Below are 26,455 nucleotides of genomic sequence, written 5' to 3' on the forward strand. Positions count from 1 at the left end.
GAGATAATCATTGCTTATTTAAACCTCAGCAACTCATGAATGTTACAGTAAATGGTGTGACATATGGGGAAGATAAAAGTAACTACTTTCCTATTCTAATGACCCCAATTCAAGTGAAAACTAATGTCATAGAAAATATGTAAATAAACACTGAACATTAGTGTAGCAACTACTAAAATAGTACAGCAGGTCCTAAAATGAAATGCTTGAGTTTACAAGAAACAACAAAAATGTTTTATATATGGCTTCCACTTCTTCCATTTACCTCTGGGTACATTATAACTATACATCAGAGAAGAGCTAGGAGAGAGACAATACCTTGAAACATACCTAAGTCACCATGCCCCTTCTAGAATACAGGCTACATGTAATATCTGAAAATTCGTATCTGTAGCCTTTTATTGGGAAATCTTACTTGCTTGACTTTTTATTCTTTTTGGCTTGATTTTAAAGTACATTTTAGATAAATAGGAGAGGAAAGTTGACTGCTTTTTCATCACACAATGGTAAAAAAAGGTTGCTATTGGACATTGATGTGAAGCCACAATTTCATGTTGAATGTAAGATTATAATGATCCCCAAAAGGAAAAGTAATGTAAACGATTTGCCACATTGAATGGATAAATCAGGTAAGAGGTTAGAGGTGCCAATAGGAAAGCTATCATTCATATAGTGATAAATAACTGAAGCCATGAGTGTAGGGACAAAGACAAAACCTTGGGACTGTTCTGGATAGAAGTAAACTAACTGCAGGAAACTGAACTGTGAGATTTGGGAAAGGTTACATTATCCCTCTGTTCAAATCCAAGGCTTTGGAGATGAAACTTGAGAAGTGGCTCATAGACTAAGCAAAGTGAACCTCTTGGGTGGTCACTGATAGCTTCAGTGAAGTGGTTAGAGTATGGACCACAAGAGATTAGGTATAATAGAAAATGATAGAAACGTTTGTAGAGTTCACGTTGGCAGTTAAAGAAGCAAAATCAGATAGATATGAGTTGCCTCGTTGTGGAAGCAAAGACTTATAAGAATGGTACATATAATGGAGCCAAGTTAGTCAAAGAGGGTAGAAGGCTTTCACTTGAAATTTAACTTATAATACAAATGTATGATAAAGTGAAATATTTTGTAAAGGACTAGACTTGAAGATTCTACTCATCAGCCAGTTAGGTTAAAAGATGTATCCAGTCACTCCAAACTTATACTCTTTTCCCCCCCACAAACTTACATTCTTAATCTTATTCTTTTTAAAAATATATATTTTTATTGATTTCAGATATGAAGGGAGAGGGAGAGATAGAAACATCAATGATGAGAGAGAATCATCTATCGGCTGCCTCCAGCATAACCCCTACTGGGGATTGAGCCCACAACCTGGGCATGTGCTCTGATGGAATTGAACCGTGACCTCCTGGCTCATAGTTCGATGCTCAACCACTGAGCCACATCAGCTGGGTTTAATATGATTCTTTAAAGGAGTTCATTACTTATGAAATCTTTTAAAGTTTTATTTTTCCTAAGTTCTGCCATCTTTCCTGCTTTTCAACTATTTCCACCAAAACTACCCCCCTCCACTCTGAATTTACCGATATTCTCCTTGGCTGCTTCAGACTCTCTGGTTTTCCTATCTCCCAGGGTTCACTTGAAAGCACTTACTTATTACATGCAACTAGTAGCAGTGGAATGTTCCAACTTGGAACAAACTCATCTTTACCTTAGTCATAGGAAAGTTAATGTTGGCTCCAATGACAAGGATGTCCCCATATCTTTCTCTTGGCTAGTGTGCAGTTACCATGCTATCTTTGAAAATTAGAAATATTCATGGTATGAAGTAGCAAAAAATTATCCACACCAATTAATATGTTAGCTGAAGATTTGCATACATATTATATCAATTTGAATACAATTTGGTAACAGATTTGTCCTTAGGCATTTTTGTACAGAGATAAAGTATGGTAAATTATCTCAAGACAGGCATCAGCAAGAGTTCAAAACAAAGTCAGTATAGTTATTTCCCCAAACAAATGCAATCTGGTGTGAACCTGCCTTGCTACCAGTCCCAGTGGTATTAATGACCTTCTAATTTTATTGCTTTATTTTCTATATCATTTTATTATTTTTATATTGAATCTTTCTCTTATTGCCTAATAACCTGTTATTTGGAACTGAATGAAGGGTTTATTTCCCCTGAGTCCAAATCTTCTTTTATAGCCTCTTTATTATTCTATTCATTTTGAATATTTAAAAAATACAAAGCTGAATAACTAGTGTGAAAGGTTCATGAAAATCTCCCTACAAGACATGATCATCCTAATTGGTTTATAACTTGCTATGCTGAATAGTTCTTCCACTCATACTTTTTTAACCTTAAAAATGAAAATTTCTATGTTGTGAAAACTAACCAACAATAAGAAAGGTCTAAAAAATTAAAAAAAAATTATGTTCAGCAATGACCCTGGAACCTTTAGACACCTTTGTGTAATTGACTGAAGAAAATTATCTACAAGGTACCATGTGCTTACAAAGCTTTAGTTCATATTTTAATAATCATAATGGAACTAAGAATTTAGGATGTTAAACCCACATATCGCTTCAATTTCATGTCTAAGGAAAACTAAAGGAATAAATAATGATTAAAAGGAAACACCTACATAGAAGTAGATGGTAGAAAAGATACTAAAGGTTAAGAAGAGAGATAAGGTAGAATTATTATTTCTCAAAAGTTGTTCTAAATTGTGTTCAAAAGTAGATGTTGCTGACAATAGGAAAAACTGGTGAACTCTTAGAGATTGATAAAAATTTGTAAAAATGTTCCACAATTGGTATGCTTTTGAAAAATCAATGTATGCTTATATTTCACGTTTCTGAGAACACTTGGAATAACATTAAGTATGTGTATTTACACATTGCTTTTGAAATATTTGAGCTTTCCTAAAAAATGTACTTACTTTGTTCCTACCCCAAACTTACTGTGTAAAATCTTCTGGTTCTTGGGTACAATATAAACAGATATACTATAGCATATCTGTGGTATTAAAATTTCATGGGGGATGTTGTTTAGAAAGAAAAGTCTAAGAAGATTTCTTTGAGGGTGATGATGAATAAAAGGTTAAGAAACAACATTTGAGTATAGTATACTTTAACACATTCTCCATATTTAAAAGGAATGCATTTTATTGTTAGGGACTGGGTAAAAAGAGAGATAATAAAAGAAAAAATTAAGTTCACCTAAGTTCCACTAGTGATAGCTGTTATACATTTTGAGGTATATTCTTCCAATTATAATTTGTTTTGCTGGCTCTCCCTGTTACCACTTTCCCCCCAACAAAGTTAGAGTCTGGCATAAATAATTTTATATTTTACTTTTAAAACAACTTAGCATTGCCCGGCCAGTGTGGCTCAGTGGTTGAGCATTGACCCATGAACCAAGAGGTCACTGGTTCAATTCCTGGTCAGGGCACATGCCTGGGTTGTGGGCTTGATCACCAGTAGGGAATGTCTCTCTCATCAATGTTTCTGTCTCTTTATCCCTCTCCCTTCCTCTCTCTCAAAAATCAATAAAACGTACTTTTTAAAAGAAGTCAATTGCAATAAAAATATAATAATCTGGCTAAGCCTTGGACTTCTTAAAAATGAAGATTCCTGGGTTTTTCTTATTAGGTCTGAATTGCCACTAGGGCTGTAAATCTTTGTGAAAAGAGTTGTTGTGTAAGTGTTTAGGTGATGAAGAACCCCAGCTTAATCAAATGAGTTATGAGTAGTAATGTGACTAATACAAAACTCAAACTATTGATTTATATCTACTTAGCATACCTTAGTTTTATATTGCTCTGTAATAGACAATAGGGTGAGGAGGAAGGTAAGTCTGTGTGTGTGTGTGTGTGTGTGTGTGTGTGTGTGTGTGTGTGTGGTGGGACCTGTTACACAAAATAAAAAAGATGAGCCATGTATGTCTTTGGTAACATCTGAGAGAAGTCATCTGTTTCTCTAACAATAGTAAAGGTGGGCAGTTTATCTGGCTCGCCTCGTTTTATGCACCATCCTTTAATAATACCTTATTACTCTTCTTTCAATTCTATGTATCACCATCAAACCTTACGAACTATAATTTGGTCTTCTGCATGGTCTTCATTGGAGAGGGCACTGTGATAGCTTTATGTTGTGTTATGAAATAATAATTTATTATCTCTTCTTTCAAATGGTTTACAAACAATCTCTTATGAGTTTGTGCAGCATGGGTCAGTACTCTCAGAGCCTAATTACCTGTAGGTGAACTTTGAAAATCTAGTTGTTGGCTGTGCAGACATTAGACCTGTGATGACACACCATATACTATGAACACTCTCAATGACTTCCTTATGAGATTCTTCCTGAAATTATTTACATAATTAATAATTTTTAAAAACATCAACCAACAGCTAATGAAAAACTAATCCATGAACCTGAAGTGTGTATTTTTTTTTGGTTGTACCTATATTCTAAAATTTTTATTTTAACAGACATTAAGAAGTCAGAAATCTTTGAACATTGGTAATGGTAGTCAATATAAAATCCCGGTTGGTTTGGCTACAGACAAGAAATGTTTTTTTAAACCAAATCTTTTTATTTTAATAAGGTTTCTAGAAATTATTTCTGTTATTCTCAAGGTATTTCCTCAGGATAATTTAGTAATATTCAGTTACACTTAAAACAATCACTAGCTAAGTACAAATTAGCTACCAAAAGCAATCAAAACATGCTGGAGGAATATACATCTGCTGAAAAATGGTTTCCCTTTATGTTCCCACTCCCATCTAAATGTTATTAGGGAAAAGTCTGTTGCTATGGAAACATTCAATTTGGCACCATCTGTATTTAAAATTCAATTGCTGGAAGCCTTCAGCCAATTGCTGGTTTTTAATTGGTAGACCTTCCCAGAATGCTTTACAAATCTTTTTATAGGTAGCCAATCCATGAAGCATAGAGCATCAAGAAGGTTCACAATGCAAGCCTCACTCCATTATCTTAAGATAATACTCCTAATAACTATGTATGTTGTCAGATGGGTATGAGATTCATTGGGATGATCCCTTAGTAAGTTACATAATATCTAATTACTGGGTGTACACCTGAAACAATAGAAGACTGTATGACAACTGTAATTGGAAAACAAAATGTGATTTAAATAAACATTTAAAAAATGTGAGTTTTCAAAGCATTATGCCTTCTGATAATTACTTACGGTAGCATGGGGTTAAGCCTTTAATGCCTACAGTTTATTGCCAAGTTGTTCTGTTTTTTGCCTAATGGATTTGTCATTCAAAGAAACTTACATAACAGTACATAGCTCAAATATAAAACAAATATATGAAAGAGTTAAGAATGCGTATTTTGGAATCAGCCAGACTGGAGCTCAAATATTAATTGGAACACTTGTTATCTACTTTAACTTGAATTGCTAAGTCCCATTTTCTTCATCTGTAAAAGATCTATTATGAGGACTGTGAAGTATGCATTTTGGGAAAAAGACATATTTCACATATACTATCGATATAATGGCATTTGGAAATTTGTTGATTTATGTGGTCTATGTGAGTATTGGGTATGGTGAACCAATTTAGAATATTCCCATGGAATATAAAAACTCTATATAAGTAATGTTAAAATTTGAAGGAGAGGCCCTTGCTGGTTTGGCTCAGCTGTTGAGTGTCAACCCATAAACCAGGTCACGGGTTGATTCCTGCGGTCTTGACCTCCGGTAGGGGGCATGCAGGAGGCAGTCAATAAATGATTCTCTCTCATCATTGATGTTTCAATCTCTCTCCCTCTCCTTTCCTCTTTGAAACCAATACAAATATATTTTAAAGAATTAGTAGGAGGATTAACAAAGAGTACAATTATTTTTAAGTAAAGGGAGGTTATCAATAAATCTTGGAAAAATATAAAGACATTCAAAGAAAATGGCTAAGAAATGTATGCACAGTTGTAGATCTGGTCATGACATTTTGATGGAACGGAATAGTAACTTGCCATAATTAAGCCTTAGTGTGGTTTCTTGGAAGGCTCTTTCAACCCACCATGCTATAATTGTGTGAATAGTGTGCCATAGCTAAACAGAGTGAATGTGACCCTCTGTTGTTACGCAACGCAGCAGGCTTGCTCTCCCGCCACCACCTTCCCATTGAACAGCTACCCTTCCTTTTTGATAATTTTTAAAAGGCAACATTCTGAATTTATTGCTCCTAGGTTACCACACATTTTCAAAAATCCATGTCTTTGACTAATTATTAATTTTTGTATTATACAGATTTTTATAATTATCTAGTTAAATAATCTATTTCAGTGGCAATTGACTATAATATTGGTTCCACTAAAAAAAAAAATCAAGTGTTACCTTCCTATGTAATCTAACACAAATCTCTTTATACTGTTTTCTTTTCAATTAAAAAAAAATCTATGCAAGGTATGACATATTGAATAATCAGGACTTGACATATAAGCATAAAGACAACTTTATCTGCCTCCATTTCTCCCTTAAATCAGCTAAGGGGATAGTTTTTCATCTGTCCATGGGTAAAAATATGGGCAGGTCTCATGTGCTTGCAGCCCATGGTGAGGTAATACAAGGTACTGTTGTAATTTTAAGACTAAAATTAGAATTTCCAACCCAATGCATTAATGAATGCTTCAAACTTAAATTACATATGTGACTTCTTGAGTAGTGGGTATGGTGAACCAATTTAGTATCCTGTTACAAATGGACGTGTGTGTTTGAGATACTGTTAGACCAAAGTGCTCCAGTACTGAAAACAGAAAGTAGAAGAAAGACTGTACCAGATGGTCTGTCTCTGAGGACTCTTCCAGTTCTGAAAGCCTATAATTCTTTGTTTCTAATATTTCCTCTTCTTGAAATGCGTTTATCTCAACTTTAAGGCCCACCTGCAGATTCACTTCTGACAAGATATGTTCCACTATTACTTCAGTAGACAGTCAACACATCATATGAACCTATTTTTTGACAAGCACTGGCCTAGGTTCTGGGGAGCTGATGATGAAATAAAACACACACACAGTTCCTGCTGTCATGCAGCCAAGTCTCTTTATCCTTCTGTGCTTCCATTTTACTTTGCTTGTACCTAGCATTTATATCTTGTTTTTATATAAAGTTATTATCTGTACACATCTTTCTCCCCTTTCATTATCAAGCTATTTTACAATAGGAATCATATTTTATTCCGCTTTATGTATTGTTCCCCCCAAATGGTCACTAAACAATTATTAAGTTGAGTAATGAGCAATGAATAAATGCATGTATGTATAGAAGAGTAAAAGCCTAAATGAAAAAACTATATTGTTTATAGAAATTTTGTTTATATTTTTTCTATGATATATATTATTCCTAATATTATTGTAATATCTTTACTTTTTTCTACTTAATAACAAATACCCTAATGGAGAAGACTATATTATTGCTTTTTTTGAAATACTATATAATTCCTTGCTTGATACATCGGAAACTATAAATACATTTGATGAATAAATCTGTAAATAAAAATGTTAACATATTAAACTGATTTATAACCTTCATATAATTTAAATACTAATGCAAAATCATTAAGAAAGAAGATTAGGTCACATTTAAAATATAACTCAGCTATAGCTTTTGAGGAATGAGGCAAATAATATTTTACTCCATATTGATTTCTTTGTATAAATTGGGTCCTTGGTAAATATTTTCAGACTTACATATGAATAAAAGGAAGTCATCAATACCATCAGTTCTGTTTCTTTTTAGGAGTCAATCTGATATGGTAGTCAGTCAGATAGACATGAGCAGAGTAGGAATGATAAGCCAGGTACAGAAAGAAGGTCACCTGGGCAGAAAGCTCTGGATGCCTAGCAACAGGCAGAAATGGGAACACAAGTATTACAGGGTAGGACTTTGCCCCCAGGGTGACCTTTTTTTTCCTAGCAAATGCTGGTCATGGGGTTTGGACCCCTTGACCTTTCATATTGCTGGTCATGGGGTTTGGGATATCCCCTCCTCCCCTCGAATGTCACTAGTCATGCAGTACAGGAGGAACAAGGGGACGGGAGAATAACCTCATATGATTCCCTCGAGTGACCCCTCCTTAAGTATTAAGCCTTCAGGACAATGAGGTTCTGTCCTACATCAAACAATCTTAGGAAGAAAGCCTTGAGTCTGCTTCCCACAGAAATAGAGTTTCCATGAAACTATAGACAATATCTAGGACTCAGCTATGTTTCAGCTGCAGGTCCAGAAAAGCAGTAAAACCAGACAAAGTGATGCCATGGCCAACATCAAGACCAGATACAATGACTAATGACCTCCTACTCTCAACCAATCAGTAGAAACCATGACCCTGAAAGGACACACCTGTAAAAGCTGATGAATATTCTATTAAGATTCTCTCCTGAGACTTCCCCTAAAATTCCAACATTTGGAAACAAGTAAAATGCCTTAAGATGAAGGACCTAGTATACATTCTCTCTTCTCTCTTTCTTCTCTCTTCTCTCTTCTCTCTTCTCTCTTCTCTTCTCTTCTCTTCTCTTCTCTTCTCTTCTCTTCTCTTCTCTTCTCTTCTCTTCTCTTCTCTTCTCTCTTCTCTTTTCCCTCTCTCTCTCTCTCTCTCTCTTTTCCCCATCCCCAGGCATGCTGTCTCTGAAGCACACCCGTGCCTTTCCTCTTCTCCTTCTCCCAGGCACATTTTCTTTGCATTTCTCCTAAGCTCCAAGGGCCCTTGTTTTACCTCTGTAACTTGTTTCCTGAGTCCACACACTCTAGCTTCTTCTATGGCTCACTTCTACCACTGTGACTTTCTAAATAAACTTTCACTTGTATTTGAATCTAGAATCTCGATTCTTTCTTAGCCAAACTCAAGGACTGAGGTATAACATTTATAGCCATTCATTGTTAACAAATCTACATTTAATTTGCTTCTACAGTTTGAAGGTGAAAATTTATTTCATAAGCATTTAATGATGGTTTTCTAGGTACTATTCCTAGATACTGAAAGTGATGGTGCCTAAATTGCTTACACTTACATGAGAGGAAACTTGTGTTAAGAAAAACAAGCAAACAAAACAAAAAGAACAGGCCCAAGGCAGAGTCACTTGATCCCAGGACAATAAATAGTTAATTTCAGGTTCATCCCAGCCCAGGAATCAATCTGGAACTTCCTGATTAAAGCTGGGGAGATAATCCAGGCCTGCAAGGGAGGGCAGTTGAGGGTGATCAACCATGCAGGGGAGGGCAGTTAGGGTGAGCAGGCCAGCAGAGGAGGGAAGTTGGGGGCAAACAGGCTGGCATGGGAGTGGTTAGGGGGTAATCAGGCTGGCAGGCAGAAGCAGTTAGGGACAATCAGGAAGGCAGGCAGGTGAGCGGTTGGGAGCCAGCAGACCTGGATTGTGAGAGGGATGTCCAACTGCCCTTTTAGGACTGACCCCACCGGGCAGTCTGACATCCTTTGAGCGGTCCCAGATTAGAGAGGGTGCATGCTGGGCTGAGGGACACCCCCTTTCATGCATGGATTTCATGCACTGGGCCTCTACTATAGTCAATAATTGTTTACCTGAACCAGGCAGTTGTATATGCCAGTCATTTTACTGAATGGCATTTTATATTAGGAATCTGGTCCTTATATTTATAATAAAGACCCATCATCTAATTTCTAGGTCAAAGTCTAGTTAAAGTTAACCTGTTCTGACTAGCCATGCAACTTGTTGGTGTATATATTTAGAACCAGGACACAAAAATAATCAAATGTTACAACTTAATCAAAGCATAAACAAGATATTATCAGTACTGCTAAAATAAAGCAGTTCCCAACTGTCTAGCCCAGACTTTAATACTGATGCAAAATATCATGGTCAGTTAGGCTGGATCTTTTAATCTTACAATATATACAACATATTACCTACCTAATGAAGTGGAAAGCCAGTGAATGTAATGGTTTTTAATGGGCATAGCACATCTTGCTGGCTGCCCTGTGTTACTATATATTCTATTTTGCCTAGGGACAAAAGGCTATTTAGTCATACACTGTTTTCTTTATATAACACAAATTCAAATTCCCTTTGTGTTGTAAGTTATAATATGATTTCCTGATGTGAGTTCTCTGAACCCTTTCAACAGACATCATGATCAAAGGAAAAATAAATTTTTATCTATTCGATAAAAAAAATTAAAGAGAATCCCAATCCAAATGTCTACTTTCAAGATTAGAGGGGGTACTTGAGCTTCTGAAGACTAAAAGCTTTCTATTTATATATTTTTTATTCATTTCCATTTTGCTCAAATCAGCATAGCCTTCGAAGCTAACTGAAGAACATTTCAAATGGCTTAGTAAGTACGTTTTCTGCAAAAATGAGGTATGTGAACTGAAATCAGACCAAGATTCTTTTTAAATCTATTCTGTTTATAAGATATTGTATTAAAATATTCTGAATCTCTTAAAATTAAAAACACACTCACCATTCCAAAGTCTAGGTGTGTTTGCTATGATTGTTTGCTTTTTAAGCATGGTGTTTTATTAATCTCTTTAGGCTAATTTCTAAGGGTGAGTCATGCTCATGGAGTTGATGATGTCAGCTTGTAGCCTTGCACTATTTTCTAGCTGCTCTGTGAGACACTTCATTCAATCAGTATTTATGGCATGCCTGCTATTTTCAGTATAAAATGTTAGAATTATAGGAATTCAAATATGGAGTAACAATTTGAAGCTTCTAGTTCAGTCAGGGAGATAAACGACATATGAGATAGAGAGAGGAGGGTGTGTGTGTCAGAGAGACATAATATTTGGAATTCTTAACTTCTGGCATTTAGAACTTACAACTGTGGAAACATAAGCAAGACACCTGTTTCGTCCTCCCCCACATATTTCTCTGCACTACCAGTGGAATGAGGTAACAGAGTCTCTTACTACAAAGATGTTCTTTAAATTTTTAAAAATATTTTTTATCTTCCTAAGATGATTTAAATGTGACTTTTCTTAATGTACCAGAATGAGTCTCTCTGAGGATCTTTGAGTCCCATGATTCAATAAACACTCAGTATATTTTAATTTATTTCAAATAAACAGTCACAAGTTAGTAAATAATTTATATAAATGTCAGTAGTGTATATAATATTTACATATAAATATAGTCATGAGTATAAAAGTATAAATAAGCATATATATATGCAAACTTTCAATAACTGATGCTCAAATGTTGTCTCCTTTCAGCATAGTGTTTGGAAAAGAACACCTATCTAACATTTATTTAGATTTGAAACACTTGAGCTAAATCTTGGCTGTAACATTTCTATCTGTGTTATTTTGGGCCATTGTATTAATAACTATGATACTTGGTTCATTCATTTATTTAATCAGGACAGTTTCTACTTTAGGTGATATTGGGAAATTAACTCATATATGTATTAGGATTCTTGGTCTAATTCATATAAAACATAACACATCTCAAGTATTATTATGTACAAAATGAGATATTTTAGAATCTGAGTAATATTTGATTTTGTAAAATGAATAAGTAAAACATTTGACACCTCCATACTATCTGAAATGTTTCATATATCCTGGAGTTCTCTAGGGCGTGTTTTCAGTCACTGAACCACCTTGCTACTGAGAATGAAATGTGGGTATTTTAAAATATATATATATTTTATTGATTTTTTTAACAGAGAGGAAGAGAGAGGGATAGAGAGTTAGAAACATTGATGAGAGAGAATCATCAATCAGCTGCCTCCCGCATACCCTCTACAGGGGATGTGTCCGCAACCAAGGTACATGCCCTTGACCAGAATTGAACCTGGGACCCTTCAGTCTACAGGCCGACGCTCTATCCACTGAGCCAAACTGGTTTCGGCAAAATGTGAGTATTTTATGTACCATTCCAGATGCTAAGAAAAAAATTAATCCCATCCTATATACTGCTATGTGCTCCCTATGATACTATGCCCCTAAACACCTGCAATGTTTCACAAGGTACCTAACATTGAGAGACACATAACTTGATGTTCTAAAAATCTGAGTAATTCATAAATCCTACTAATAAACAAGAGAAGTCCCCCTTTTTATATTCCAAAAGAACTATACCTTCCCCTTTTATTAGTTCTAGAACAGATAAGACTAAACCAAATCCTTAATGAGGAGCAGGTAAAGTGCTATTCCTTCAACATGCCAACAAGTGCTTATGTTGTTCATATTACCTTATCTTTCTGCACAATTACACTTGATGTTCACATTTTCAGGTTGATTGCATTTTATCAAGTCACAGCACCATTTTCTGTTTAATTATGGAAAGAAGTGTTTTCCTCTCATTTTTATTCTGTAAATTTGGGACTTAATTTTATCTTTTCAAACATTCTGTTGTTTACTACACATTTTTGTGATAACATGTGACTCAGGCTTGTATATGACTGTATTTTTCCTCCCCTCCACCAATTCTGAAACCCATCTGTGGTCCAAGGCATCAGGTCTATGGCTCCTGAATGAAAGAAAAGTATGAATCCAATGGTCGGGTTTATTGTTTTTATCATCGCCCTACAGACTTTATGTGGAACTCTCAATGGCTTCACTCCTGTGACGCAAAGTTAGACTTACAAGCTAAAAATTAAATAAGACTCTGCAGTAGCTGGAAACCTTAAAAATAGAATATTCTATATAAATATTTTTCTTTATCTTAATTTTAAATAAATATCTTTTAGCATTTTATTCATTCATTCAGAAAATCTGGATAGAAAACCTATTTTCCTCCCAAGGCCCTAGACTAGAATTAAAGGGAATCAACACTCTTAGTGAAGACAAATTTCTTGAGCAAGTAATAAAAATTCCCAGCCTTCATGTGCCCATATTCTAGATGTGAAAAACACTTACCTTACATCAGGACTCTATCACTGTTGACACTAGAAGACCTCAATAATGAGGATAGCTGGTTGTTATGGATTGAATGTTTGTGTGCTCCACCCCATTCTCATATTGAGACCCTAAGCCTCAATGGATGATATTTGGAGATTGGGCCTTTGGAAAGTAATTAAGTTTGCATGGTGTTTTCAGATTGGAGTCACATGATGGAATTAGTGTCCTTTTAAAGAAAAAGATGAAGAGAACAGAGATTTATCTCTATGTACCATGTAAGGACACAGTGAGGTGACACTCTGCAAGCCAGAAGGGGGCATTCCCAAGAAACAAAATCTTTTGGCACCTTGATATTGAACTTGCCAACCTCCAGAACTAAGAGAAATAAATGCCTATTGTTTAAGCTACCTAGTCTATGGTACTTTGTTAGAGCAGCCCAAGTTGACTAAGACACTGGTATTTGTGTAGTGATTTGCCATTTGAATGGGGCTTTATCATATGTCATTCTGTTTAGTCCTAACAGCAGTCTGGTATGGGAGGCATCAGGAGCCCAGTTTTACAGATAAAAAGACAAAGGGTCAGAGAGATTAAATTATTTACTAAGGGTTCCACTGTCACTAAAGGGCAGAACCGAGACTTAAACCATGTCTTTTCTCATTTTAGGTTCATTGCTTTTAGTACTACATTACTGTTAGAATGACAATTAAAAAAGACATTCTTATGTGTTTGTCTCACTAACATAAAAGAAATAATCATCATTGTTATCATCATCCTATATCCAATTATTTTCTATCTGGATCTTTCTGTTAGGCTTACAAAACTCAAAAAGTCTTCCCAAAACCTATACTGCTCCATGTGGAGCCAGGCTGAACAGGCCTGAGATAACTAAACATGTCCAGAAGCTATGGAAAAAGGTCTTAGTGGACGTTGTTCCTTTCAATGTGTACATCCAAGAATAAGGGCAGCACACACCAGTCAACTGCCATTTTCAAGGGAAGAACAACATTGTCGTTTGCTGCAGTGTCTGAATGGAATAAAGCAACATGGGAGTCATGTTTCAAAAAACTTTGGCATAGAGGCTTGATAAATTCTGTGCCAGTCAACTCCAAAATGGTCACCAATGATCCTCACCTCCTGCTATCCATGCCCTTTTGGCACCTCTCCTTCCTCCACCTCGCTGTATCAGGGCTGATCTGTGTGATAAGTAAGTCCCTGAAGAGGTGATAGTATGAATGCTAAATCTAGGTTAAAAAGGCATAGAGCTTCTGCCTTGTACTCATGTTTCTTAGGAAAGCCAGCCACAGTCATGGGGACATTCACATGGAGAAGCTCATGTAGAGAGGAACCAACTAGACAGCACTACCTCATAAAACATATAAGTGAGCCACTTTGGTAATGGACCCTCCAGCCCCAGGCAAGTTTTCATATGACTGAAGCTCCAGTTTACCGACTGCAACCTCAAAAAAAAAAAAAATCCCAAGCCTGTAACACTCAATCAAGTCATTCATGGTTTCATGACCTAAAAAACCTGTGAGAAATGATATATTATTATTGTTGTTTTAAGTTTTGGGGTGTTTTTTTCGGGCAGGAAAAGGTAACTGCAAATTTCTCTTCCTGACTAAAGTAAAATGAGCCCAGTTTTCTCCTTTGCATGTAGAAAGGTCACAATTTATTCATCTTTCCTGCCTACTTCATAAACACTTCCCTAAAGGCAGGTACAACAGGATAAAGACTGGTGGCAAGCAATTTGTTATGTTGTTTCAAATTATTAATGAAGAACTTTTGGTAAAGAAAGAATGGCAGCTCCAAAATAATCCCAACACTTCCAATATCTGAGGAGAGCTTAGAGAATATTTTAGAAGTCCATGACACATATCTAACCCTTGGCTTAGCTTCATCTAAACTGCATGGTATCACCAGGAGGAAGCCCTAGTCTTCTTTATGCTTAGAATCAAAATATAACAGGTATTCAGCTCTACTTGCATTGTCCCATTAGGTCATAAGATAAACATGCTAGCCTAGCTCAGTTGGTTGTTTCTCAGTTGGTTGGAGCATTGTCCCATACACCAAAAAGGTTTTGGGTTCAATTTCTGATTAAGGCACATACCTAGGTGGCAGGTGTGAATGGGAGGCAACTGATTGATGTTTCTCACATTAATGTTTCTCTCTCACTTTAAAATCAATAAAAACATATCCTTGAATGAGGATAAAGTAAATGCTAGCCTATGAAAAACTGGAATTTCCCCTGTGTCTTTTGTATGTGTCTTATCAGCTTACTTTGTTAGAACGCGATATTCATTATATTTATTAATTACTATCTTTATTCTATCATAACAAAACAATCTTTTTCATTAATTGGTTTATTTAATAGTTATATCCATTATTTTGGTTTTAAAGTAGATGAGTAGAACATTTGCTAATCCACATCTTTCCCTTAAAAGAAACAAAATGAAAACATAAGAGATTTGTAATAAGGACTATTTATGTTGATAATTGTAGCTATGTCACTTTGAATAAAGTAAATTTTTCTTATTACAACTCACATGAAAAATTAACACTTGAATATAATCATGACAGCTAATTTAGATGTTAAATCTCATTCAAATATGACTTGACTTAATCTTCTTATATAATTAAAGAGTGATATACATTATATCAGAATTATTTCATGATATATATTTAGTGCTAATTTAACAAAACATAAGTAAAATTCTATAAAGTAAAAAATCTAAATTTATTTTTGTAAGTAATTTTTAAATGTACAAGTTATAATTACTCTGATGGAGCTCTGAAATTCATTATGATTTTAAAGATCATTTATATTATTTCATGTATATTTCCAGCTACTATATTAACTGGATGCTAATTAAAATATAAAAAAGTGTGAAATTTATATCTGAAGAAACACAAGCCACTATGAACCTCACTGTGATGGCTACTTTTATGTGTCAACTTGGTTAGAAAATTAGGCTATGTTGTTTAGTACTGCTGTAAATGTTGTAAAGGTATGTCTAAGATGTGATTAACATTTAAGATGGTAGACTTTGAGTAAAGCAGATTAGCCTCCATAATGTGAGTGTACCTCATATAATCAGTTGAACATCTCAAGATGTAAAACTGAGACCCCATGGAAAATAGTATGCAGTTACATAAAAAAAAAAAAATAGAATTGCTTTATGACCCAGCAATTCCATTTCTGGAATTTATCCAAAGAAACCAAAACCACTGATTCAAAAGAATTATGTACACCTATGCTCACTGCAGCATATTTACATTAGCCAAGATATGAAAGCAGCCCAAGTGTTCATCAGTAGATGAGTGGATAAAAAAGCTGGGTACATTTACACAATGGAATACTACTTGGCAATAAAAAAGAAGGACATCTTACCTTTTGCGAAGGCAAGGATGGACCTGAAGAACATTATGCTCAGTGAAATAAGCCAGTTAGAGAAAGACAAGTGCCATATGATTTCACTCATATGTAGACTCTAATGAACAAAATATACTAAGAAGCAAAATAGAGACTCATAGATAGAGAACAGGCTGACAGTTGTCAGGTCTGGGGTTATGGGGCTGGGTGGGGGATAGAGGGATTGAACAAAAAGGAAAAAAAAAACCCTCATGAACAGGGACAACAGTGTGGTGATTTCTGGGAGGATGTAAAAGAGGGTAAGGAGTAAATGGTGATGGAAGTAGACTTGACTTGGAGTGATGAACACACAATACAGTACACAGATAATGTGTTATGGAATTGTGCACCTGATAATTTTGTTACCTAGTGTCACCCTTATAAATTCAATAAAAAGGAAAAAAAAAAACAATAAAATAATAAGGTCCCCAGAAGAGGAAGAAATTCTGCCTTCAGACTACCTTTGGACTCAAGACTGCAGCATCAACTGTTCCCTGATTATAATTCTAGCCTGCCCTGAAGATTTCAGAATTGCAAGTCCCTTACAACTACAATACATGAGCCAATTTCTTAAAAATCTTCTCTCTCTCTCTCTCTCTCTCTCTCTCTCTCTCTCTCTCTCTCTCTCTCTCATATATCTATATATCTATATGTTTACATCTAATATAGACAGTCATGTACCACTTAACAATGGGGATATGCTATGAGAAATGCACTATTATGTGACTTTGTCATTGTACAGACATCATAGAGGGTACTTACACAAATGTATTAATAGATAGTATAGAGATTTGGTGAACACATAATATATGACATTGCTGCTAGCATAACATGACATACCATTTTATAGTAAACTTCTTTATAAATAGAAAGTATACTCTAGAGTAGGGGTGTCGAACTCAATCAGAGAAGGGGCCAAAATCTAAAATCCAGCCTAAATCGCGGGCTGAATGGTTTACTGAAGTCATAAACTGTCATTGTGATGGAAACGCAGCGGAGTGCAGTGATGACAGCGCGGTGCGGGCCACATTGCAAGGCCTGGCGGGACAGATTTGGCCCGCGGGCCTTGTGTTTGACACATGTGCTCTAGAGTAACAATAAAAAGTATAATATTATAAATACATAAACTATTACATAGTTTATCACCATTATCAAGTATTATATACTGTAGTTAGTTGCATGCACTATACTTTTATATAATGGTCAGCTAAATGGTCAGCATCACCACAAACATGTGACTAGTGTGTTATTCTACAAATTACAATGATTATGATGTCATTAGACAATAGGCAGTTTTCAGCCCATTGTAATTGTACAGGATCACAGTTGTATATGCAGTCCATTGTTGACCAAAACGTGTTTATGCAGCATCCTACCTAATAAAAGAGAAACATGCAAATTGACCATACCTTTGCTAAGCCCACAAGCCACACCCACCATCAGGGTGAGTATGCAAATTAACCCAACCAAGATGACAGTTAATTTGCATATCCAGGACAGAGCAAAGATGGAAGACAGCATAGAAAGAAGCCAAGAGCTGCAGAAGGGAGCCAAGCAAGCAAGCAGGGCTGTGGAGAAGGGAAGAAAGAAAGAGGGGCGGGGAAAAGGGAGGGAAGCAGGCAGGGCAGCGACCATAGCAGAAAGCCCTATTGCCGGAATCTTCCTCCAACAGGCCACTAGTATGACTATAAATGTATGTGGAAAATACTGAGTAATAAAATTTTTAATTTTGTAGTAGGATCAGATAAGTGATATTTTGTTTAATCTTTGACTTACTATCAAGGTCCACTGCACCAAAATTTAATTTTTTAGTTTCTTTTTTGAAAGAAAAATGTATTTTGTGACTTTTATTTTTCCTCATTGTCTATCAAAGATAAAGGATATTTACTAATTCTTTAAATAAAATACAATTCATTTTATTTTTCAATTATTAAATGTGGGTCTGCTGAACACTTTTATAAGTCTAAGGTACACTGAGTTGTCTTGATGATATCTGTATCTATATTTGGAAATATTTTGCTATTTCATCATTACTCAAATTATCTTAAGTATACAACAATTATTACTAAATGAAAAAGTAATGAAATTGTTTAGAAGGATGATACAATAATGGAAAAATATCTTCATCCTTTAGTTTTATCATTACATTGCCCAAAACATTGCATCATATTTAAAGAAGATATAAAATAATATTGGAGACACCATTTTTGGAGTCTGCTTTTAGCTTTCATTGAACACAGTTGAATATTCTTTCCATTTTATTCTCATAATGTCAAATATAAGAAAATTGCTAGAGGAAGACAATTCACAATTATTAACATAATGGAAGATAAATGCAAAGAGACAGAAACCAGTAATTTGAACTCTAATGATGATGGTGAATTGATCATATGGGTGAAATCTTAGACTGTGATTCTTCAAATGATAATAACCTAGATGAATTTTCCCCAAACATAAGGGTTGATGTGCTAACAATATATTTCTAAGGATAGAGAAAATATGGTATTTTAATCTAGTCAGTTATTTAACAGGAAGTATTATACTTCATCACTTAATATTTTCCTTGAAGAACTTAAACCACATTTTTTTTGCTAAAATGATGTGGAACACTAAGCATTTATGATGTTTGTGCACCAAACTTGATTTGATACATAGAAGTTCATTGTATTTAATTCTTATTAAAATTTCTAATAAAGTTGTTTTTTTTCTATCTCTTTATTCTTACTCTGTGAAGTAGTTGAAAAATAACTTAAGCATATAAAAATAAACAGCAAATGGGTTCATTAAACCTACATGGCAAATGGCAATGACTATTTGTCCTAGAATAATGAGGGTTGAGTCAGAAATCTGATATATACAAGTACAGCAGTCTTTTAACTCTCAGCTAAAGGGTTTCTGCACCTCCTTATTATATTCAAGTATCACTATGAATGAGGAAGAAACTTATTAGACTGGTTGCACAGAAGATACAGGAAAAATATAGTACAATCCTATGCACCAGTGGTTCTCAACCTTTCTAACGCCGTGACACTTTAATATAGTTTTTCATGTTGTGGTGACCCCCAACCATAACATTATTTTTGTTGCTACTTCACAACTGTAACTTTGCTACTGTTATGAATCATAATGTAAATATCTGTGTTTTCCGATGGTCTTAAGCTCTACAGCAGCGGTTCTCAACCTGTGGGTTGCGAAAACACAGATATTTACATTATGATTCATAACAGTAGCAAAATTACAGTTATGAAGTAGCAACAAAAATAATGTTATGGTTGGGGGTCACTACAACATGAGGAATTGTATTAAAGAGTCACAGCATTAGAAAAGTTGAGAACCACTGCTATACACTCATTGTTCATTGTGTGTCTGTCTAAATGTATCTATATTGTAAGTTGCCACTGGGAAGAGTAGTGCTAATTTTTCTTATGTTTCTTAAATGTAAGCCACATTCCAGTCGCTTCCTCATGTCTATTTTTCTTTTCAATTGGCACCCTGTCTGTGCAAAGTCATCTACTCTAGGTAGCTTCCCAATTTGTGTGGAGGTAACTTTACTCCAGAAATTTTACTTGTGTTTTCAATCAATTCTCATTATGGTCACTGGCTGTACCTTAAGCACATTTAATCATGCATAATCAACTCCTTGTACTGTATTTGTCTCTGGTTATGATGTCACTATCTCAAAAACCACTGAATGTCAAAATCTTCAGAGGTAAGTTCTCTCTTTGATCTTCAATTCCATACTTCCAGTCAATGTCCAAATCATGTTAATGCTAACTCCAACACATATTTAATTTAGTTCTTTCTTTTATCTCCACTGCTATTGTTCTAGCTTAGCTTTCTTACCTCCTAAATGGTCTCACTGACTCCATTTATTCCATGTCCCCCAAAACCAAAATTCTCCCTCTCTCTCTCTCTCTCTCTCTCTCTCTCTCTCTCCCTCCCTCCCTCCCTCCCTCCCTCCCTCCCTTCCTCCCTCTCCTACAAATATATCCATCATACCAATACTAACCTAAATCTAATTATATATCTTCCTGCCATCCTTTTCTGAAATATCCTTCCTTATCCAGCCTCTTTCTGCTTTTTAAAACCTTATTTATGACCATATTAAATTTAAACAACTCCTGGAAGCATTCTAGGACCCCCTCTTTCAGAGTCAATCTCCCCTCCTCTTGCTCTCAACTTTTTGTTATACTGATCTACTGAAGTACCTATCCTAGACTACTTTGCTCGAATATACTTGTTCAAAAACATTTTATTTTGAGTTTTATGGCAAAAACTGAATCTTATTCTTCCTGATATTCCCTCCATCACCTCTGATATTAACTAGCACAGAGTAAACATTAAACTGTTTACTGAACTGAATTCTTTGGTTGCCATATGCATTCTGGTAGATGTAAATTTTGAGAGCTGCTTATATTTATAACAGGTTGACAGTAAGTACTAGATGTCAAAAGAAGGAAATTTATAAGTGGTTGACTCCATTTATTCTAAAATAAGCAACTCTCTAATAGGGGAACCAAAACCAGGAATGGTTGACACATTTAAGCAAGCAAAGAATTGAAGGGAAATGAGCTGTCTGAACATCAGAAACAACATGGAGAACTTCTCATTTGAATGCATTTAAAATGAAACTTACTTTCTCATCGAGATTATTACATTATTTCCATAAACATAATCACCTAAAAACAACAGATACCATGGAAATAGTTTGTACAGTGAAATGTGTTGCCATTTCATAGACCCATTACTTGAGATAGTAGCAGAGCTATTACTAGTATAGAGGAATTACTTTTTGCTACACTTTTATCTTGACAGAATGTAATAACCATGTATAGATTTTTCCAACTGTTCAAAGTTATGAACTGGAATTTACTGAGGAGGGGAAAATGTTGCAATATAATATTATACACTTATTGAATACTTTTCTTTATTTAGCTGATTCCTTTTTAAGTATTCTAAAAGTTTCAGGGCAGTAAAAAAGGAGTACTGACATCTTCAAATAAGAAAATACAATTTTATGAGCAAGTATTTTATTTCTGCTCATTCCCCAAAACCTAAATCTATATTTAAAATTATATTTTGAACATGATTGAAACTTTATGAGTATTGAATTTCTATCCCATTTCATAGATTTCAAATGGAGAGATAAACCAAAGCTTAGCAGGGCTGCAAATGCCATTGTTTAGATAAACATATCTTGTCAGAATTATCCTGGTACCAGTACTAGAGGCTCCAGGCATATCTTGAATTAAGATTCTGTCTTAGGCTCTTAATAAGCAACATGACATGTCTCAGCAAACACTGCTTTTTAAAAAATGCACTTTGGACCATTTGTATTGGAATCTTCCCTCTGTGCTGCAAATATTTATAAAGATATTCATTCCTAAAAGACAAAAAGCTTAGAAAAGCAGAACTATTCATATCACTAGATATTAGCAGAAAGATACAAACCTATGCTATAGTCACTCAATTCTAATTCACATCATAAAGAATTAAATACAATATCAAAAAAAGATTGCAAAGAAAATAAAAAAATGTTTACACAATGTTGAATGGATACTGCAAAATAAATTAGTGTTATTTTCTTCTTAGGGAAAAAGTGGTTATTTTTCATTGGTAAAATAACAAATGACTTTCTATACACTTATATTAGGGGCCCAGTGCACAAATTCGTGCACCTTGAAAAAAACTGTGGGCCACGAGGCTGTGGTGGGCACAGGGGCAGGTCTTGGCCCACCATCTCTGCCCCCGCCCGGCCCCTCCTACTGCAGCCCTTAGTTCCCTGTCTGCTGGCAGCCCTGCTCCTGCCGCCACCCCAATGCACTGAGGGCATAGAACGATTGGGGCTGGTGCCAGCAGCAGGTGCGAGCAGGGCCAGTGCCATCAGTAGTGTGAGCCACAGCTGCTACCTGATTTTCCCTTAGGAGCAGGAGCAGGTAGAGAAGCCCTGAGGGGTGATTGGGCCAGCAGCCACTGCTTGCACCCATTTATGGCACCAAGAGATCAGGGCCAGTGCTGGGCACATGTAGTGGGTGCAAGTGGCGGCTCTGGTGCCAGCAGTGAGTGCAAGTCGGGCTGGTGCCGGCAGCAGGTGTGAGTGCCAGGTGGGACTGCGGTGTGCAGGAGCAAATAATTTTTAGTAACCACCAGAGGCTTGCCTCAATGACTGACCAGCACCTTGCCTTAGTCTGGCGCCCCTGCTCACCTGCTCCACCATCCCACCATGGCCGACATCTGCTATATTCCATGCTCTGCCGCCTGCTGCCAACACCTGCCATGTTCTGTGCATGCCCCCTGGTGGTCAGCACACATCATAGCAAACAGTTGTTTGGTGGTGCCATTGTTTGGTTGTTCTGCTGTTCAGTCTATTTGCAAATTAGGGTTTTATATAAATAGATCAGTGGTTGGCGAACTCATTAGTCAACAGAGCCAAATATCAATAGTACAGCAATTGAAATTTCTTTTGAGAGCCAACTTTTTTTTAACTTAAACTTCTTCTAACTCTACTTATTCAAAATAGATTCGCCCAGGCCATGGTATTTTGTGGAAGAGCCACACTCTAGAGGCCAAATAGCCATGTGTGGCTCGAAAGCCGCAGTTTGCCTGCCATGGATACAGACGATTCAATTTGTAGACATCTTTGTCAAATATGGACATATTTCTCAGGTAAGAAACAGATCGCTTAACTGTGTAACTGTAATAAGAATTCAGACTCATAGTAAGATATATTTTTTTTGGGACCAGCGTGTTGCAAGCTGGTGGATAAGCTTCATGATTCCAGTTTGAAGGAAGAACACTCTTCTACATCAATTGAACAGCTATCTATGTTGGTCATCAAAAGGTAATTTTTCTCTTATCTTGCTGGTTATAGAAATTCTACCCTGTAACTTACATGGAACTATAGAACTTAAGTGCATTCTTCCTATTCAAATTAGCTATGGAAGAGACTGACTAGTTCCTTACCAAACTAGTTGTTCTTCTTCTTGGGTTTGACATTGGACAATTTTTCTTGCTTCCCTTGATGTGGCTATTTAACAAGGTTCAGCGAATACACTATGAATAGAATTATTGTGTACTTCCAAGCCTGAATTATAATAAATTACTGTAATACCCATTCCTCCTCTGCCCATTAAATGCATAGGACTCTGATGTTTTGGATGCAAAAGCTGGAGGGAACATGGGTCCTTGAAAGACTGCATAGAAGGCTGCTTACTTTGGACTGATACAGGAGCTTACCTGCTACAGTTGCTAGCACTACCAAACTAATACATTAGCATATATCCAAATCCACTGTTTGAGCAACTATAGAGTTAAAATGTCAAAATCAAGAAATGTCTATTTTAATGAACAATCACTGCCACTGAAAAAGGAAATATCTTTAGGAAATGAATAAAAACATACATAATTGCAGATCGAAAGAGTATTTAATCCTAGTACTAGTGATTGAGGTCATTGACAAAAACAACAAAACAAAATAGGAAGTGGTAGGCAAGGAGGAACATAGATTTACAAGTCACAAAGAAATATTTGCAAATTCTAAGCTCTATTATTTGCTTATTTTGTAAGCTTGAGCAATTTGATTAACTTTTCTCAGAAACTTTTTCCTACCTCTAAAATGGGGATTATGAAATTTAGCTGACAGGATTTTGCAAGGATCTCTCTCTCTCTCTCTCTCTCTCTCTCTCTCTCTCTCTCTCTCTCTCTCTCACACACACACACACACACACACACACACACACACACACACCACATACAGACTGCTACTTAGAAGGTAGCTAGGCATTGGCTTCCACTTCCTGAGGGAAATGTTGACAAAACAGAATGTAGATGATAAAACTACAGAGCAGCAAATTCTTGGTTTTTGAGTTTCAAAAGCCTAGGCCTGTTCTAAGACCCCTACTATTCTTTCAAACCCTCTTCCTGATCCCATGCAGAGTCGTTTTGGGCCTTAAACAGCTTCCCAAAGTTGCCACCCACCCCATAAGGAGCAGCACAGCGATTTCTTATATTGCACAATGAGTATATCAAAGTTACAAAGAGCCCTACATATCTGAAAGGGCCACAGCAGATGGGAAAAAATATGGTCCAGGAAGCAACTGCCTACTTGGACCAACAACCAATACTGTGAGGGAGAGATTGGCATCTCCATGGGCACCACCCCTGATACATCATCTATGATGATGGCTGAGCAGCAAATGTTCTGTCACACCAGCTTTCCCACCACTCCACACTTTGCAACTGTTTAAGTCTGCATTGACCAAGCTTATATGTCCTCTATTCCATGAAATTTTATTGTTACTGAAAGATAACACTATAGACTGAAAATCTTAGTATACTAGTTATAATTTACAACTTTTGACACTCTTTTTATAAATGTGATGAAGGCACATGAAATTAAATCATTATTGAAACTTTTTACATTATCTTTCCTTAAGTTTCACTGCCTGTTAAAAGACTTACTTCGATCAGTAATGACTGTTCTAGCCTCTTGATTGCTGGTCTTGTTTTTCAAATTCTGGGCAGCAGTAATGAGTTCTTCCAACTGGGGGCGCCTCTGTTCCAAATCCTGCAGGGTGGCCTAAAGGAACAAATAGACCTTAATATTGAGGTTCTATAGCCTTGTATATTCCTTTGATGTGATATAAAGTAAAGTGTGATTTTCAAACCAACCAAAGCACTTTTTAGAAATAAAAAAGATGTTACTAGATATAAATCCCTAACATGTAAAGCTTTATAGAGAAAATTTAAGCAAGAAATGTATTACATTCTTAGATAGAAAAAAATATTTCAAATGAAATCTTGATTATAGATTTAGTTCACTCCTTAAGAGCTTAGACAGTCATTCCAGAGTACCTAGTTTTACTCAATCCATTATATGAGTGCCATGAGTAAAAATGTAATTTTGAATTATGACAATGTATTTAAGAGAGAGATAGTTATTTATACTTGAAGTTTAATTCTGCACAGTGTAAAAATTAAGGTGTATATGTGAGAAACAGAACAAAGCACAGAAGTGATTTAAAAGATATAACTTATTTAATATCTTTTTACCTGAGTTTATTCACCTATAAAATGACATGATATAGGTGAGCTATATCTTTCTCAAAGTTTCTATCTATTACCTCTGTTATCTTACTCTCTTTAAATAAAGGACCAAAAACCCAATGATATTTGCAAAGAAGTTTGGGGACAAAAGATATAGCCCTTGTTCTAAAACTTCATATATGTTATTTTGGAAGTATAATGAATATTTGCTGTTAGCTTGTAACCACTATGTGACAGATGTTTTGCACACATTTTCTCACTTTTATTTTCCTAATAATTACATTAATAACCAAGCCAGAATTCTTTATGGTTTTAAACTCAATACTCTTCCTACCACCATGTGAGGTTGATGAAAGTGAAAAGATAAAATGTGATGCATAGTAATGTTTGTGAACTAAATTATCTACTATATTCTTTGACTGCTGCTGATTGTCTAAGGATTTTAGTTTTCAGAAAGGCCAACTATTGATCGTTCTGTAGTATTTCTTTGATGAAGAGATAGAAAGATGGGTCTTGTGATTTAAGCTCGATTGCTTTTAGTAGTATTAAAATCAATGGGAAGAACTTATCAAAACATCACACATCTATTTTGAGCATTTCCCCCTCTCTGTATTGAAAAATTGGAGGGGGCTAACTTTTAACAAATTTTCCACATTAGTAAGCTGTGATTGCTCGGAAGAAAAATCCAATTTTCAGGTTTCTAACTTTTATGTTTTCTTTACACAAAAGGGTGTTTGAATTATGGAACAAATTGCCAAATATAGCTATTGAAGTAAGTGGCATAAGTCAGTTGGAGAGTACTGAACGATTTTAAAAGTAGGATCCATAGATTAGTAGATAGATTTTATGAAATAAGATGTTTTCCAGGGTTAGAATATTAAACTCTGGTCATCTGTGACAGCAAGCTGCAAAGGTACTTTGGAATTCCCAACTCTTAAATGTTTAATACATTAGATAGATTTAAAAAAAAGATATATGTAGAAACCTCATATAAAGTCAAATCTTCCCTTCAAATTTAACAAAGAACTCTAAATACCCATAGCTAGCAAAAAATATAAATTCATCCATTTATTAACTCATCCTTTCATTTTATAAATGTCAAGTGCTAGGCACTCTTCTAGGTGTTACGGGCATAGTAATGATCAAA

At 35.5% G+C, this 26,455-nt stretch overlaps 1 protein-coding gene across 4 annotated transcripts in view; it reads right to left on the reverse strand.

Moving 5' to 3' along the window:
• DMD (dystrophin) overlaps window positions 1-26,455 on the reverse strand; it is a 1,962,662-nt gene that overhangs the window by 616,770 nt on the left and 1,319,437 nt on the right. For all 4 annotated transcript variants that reach the window (XM_045582357.1, XM_045582356.1, XM_045582355.1 and 1 more), the window contains one exon: window positions 24,724-24,841. In XM_045582357.1, the coding sequence (XP_045438313.1) occupies window positions 24,724-24,841 (118 nt within the window). The remainder of the gene's footprint in view (window positions 1-24,723; window positions 24,842-26,455) is intronic.

Source organism: Pipistrellus kuhlii, unplaced genomic scaffold (genome assembly GCF_014108245.1).
Source record: "Pipistrellus kuhlii isolate mPipKuh1 unplaced genomic scaffold, mPipKuh1.p scaffold_m20_p_16, whole genome shotgun sequence".
Lineage (NCBI taxonomy): Eukaryota > Metazoa > Chordata > Mammalia > Chiroptera > Vespertilionidae > Pipistrellus > Pipistrellus kuhlii.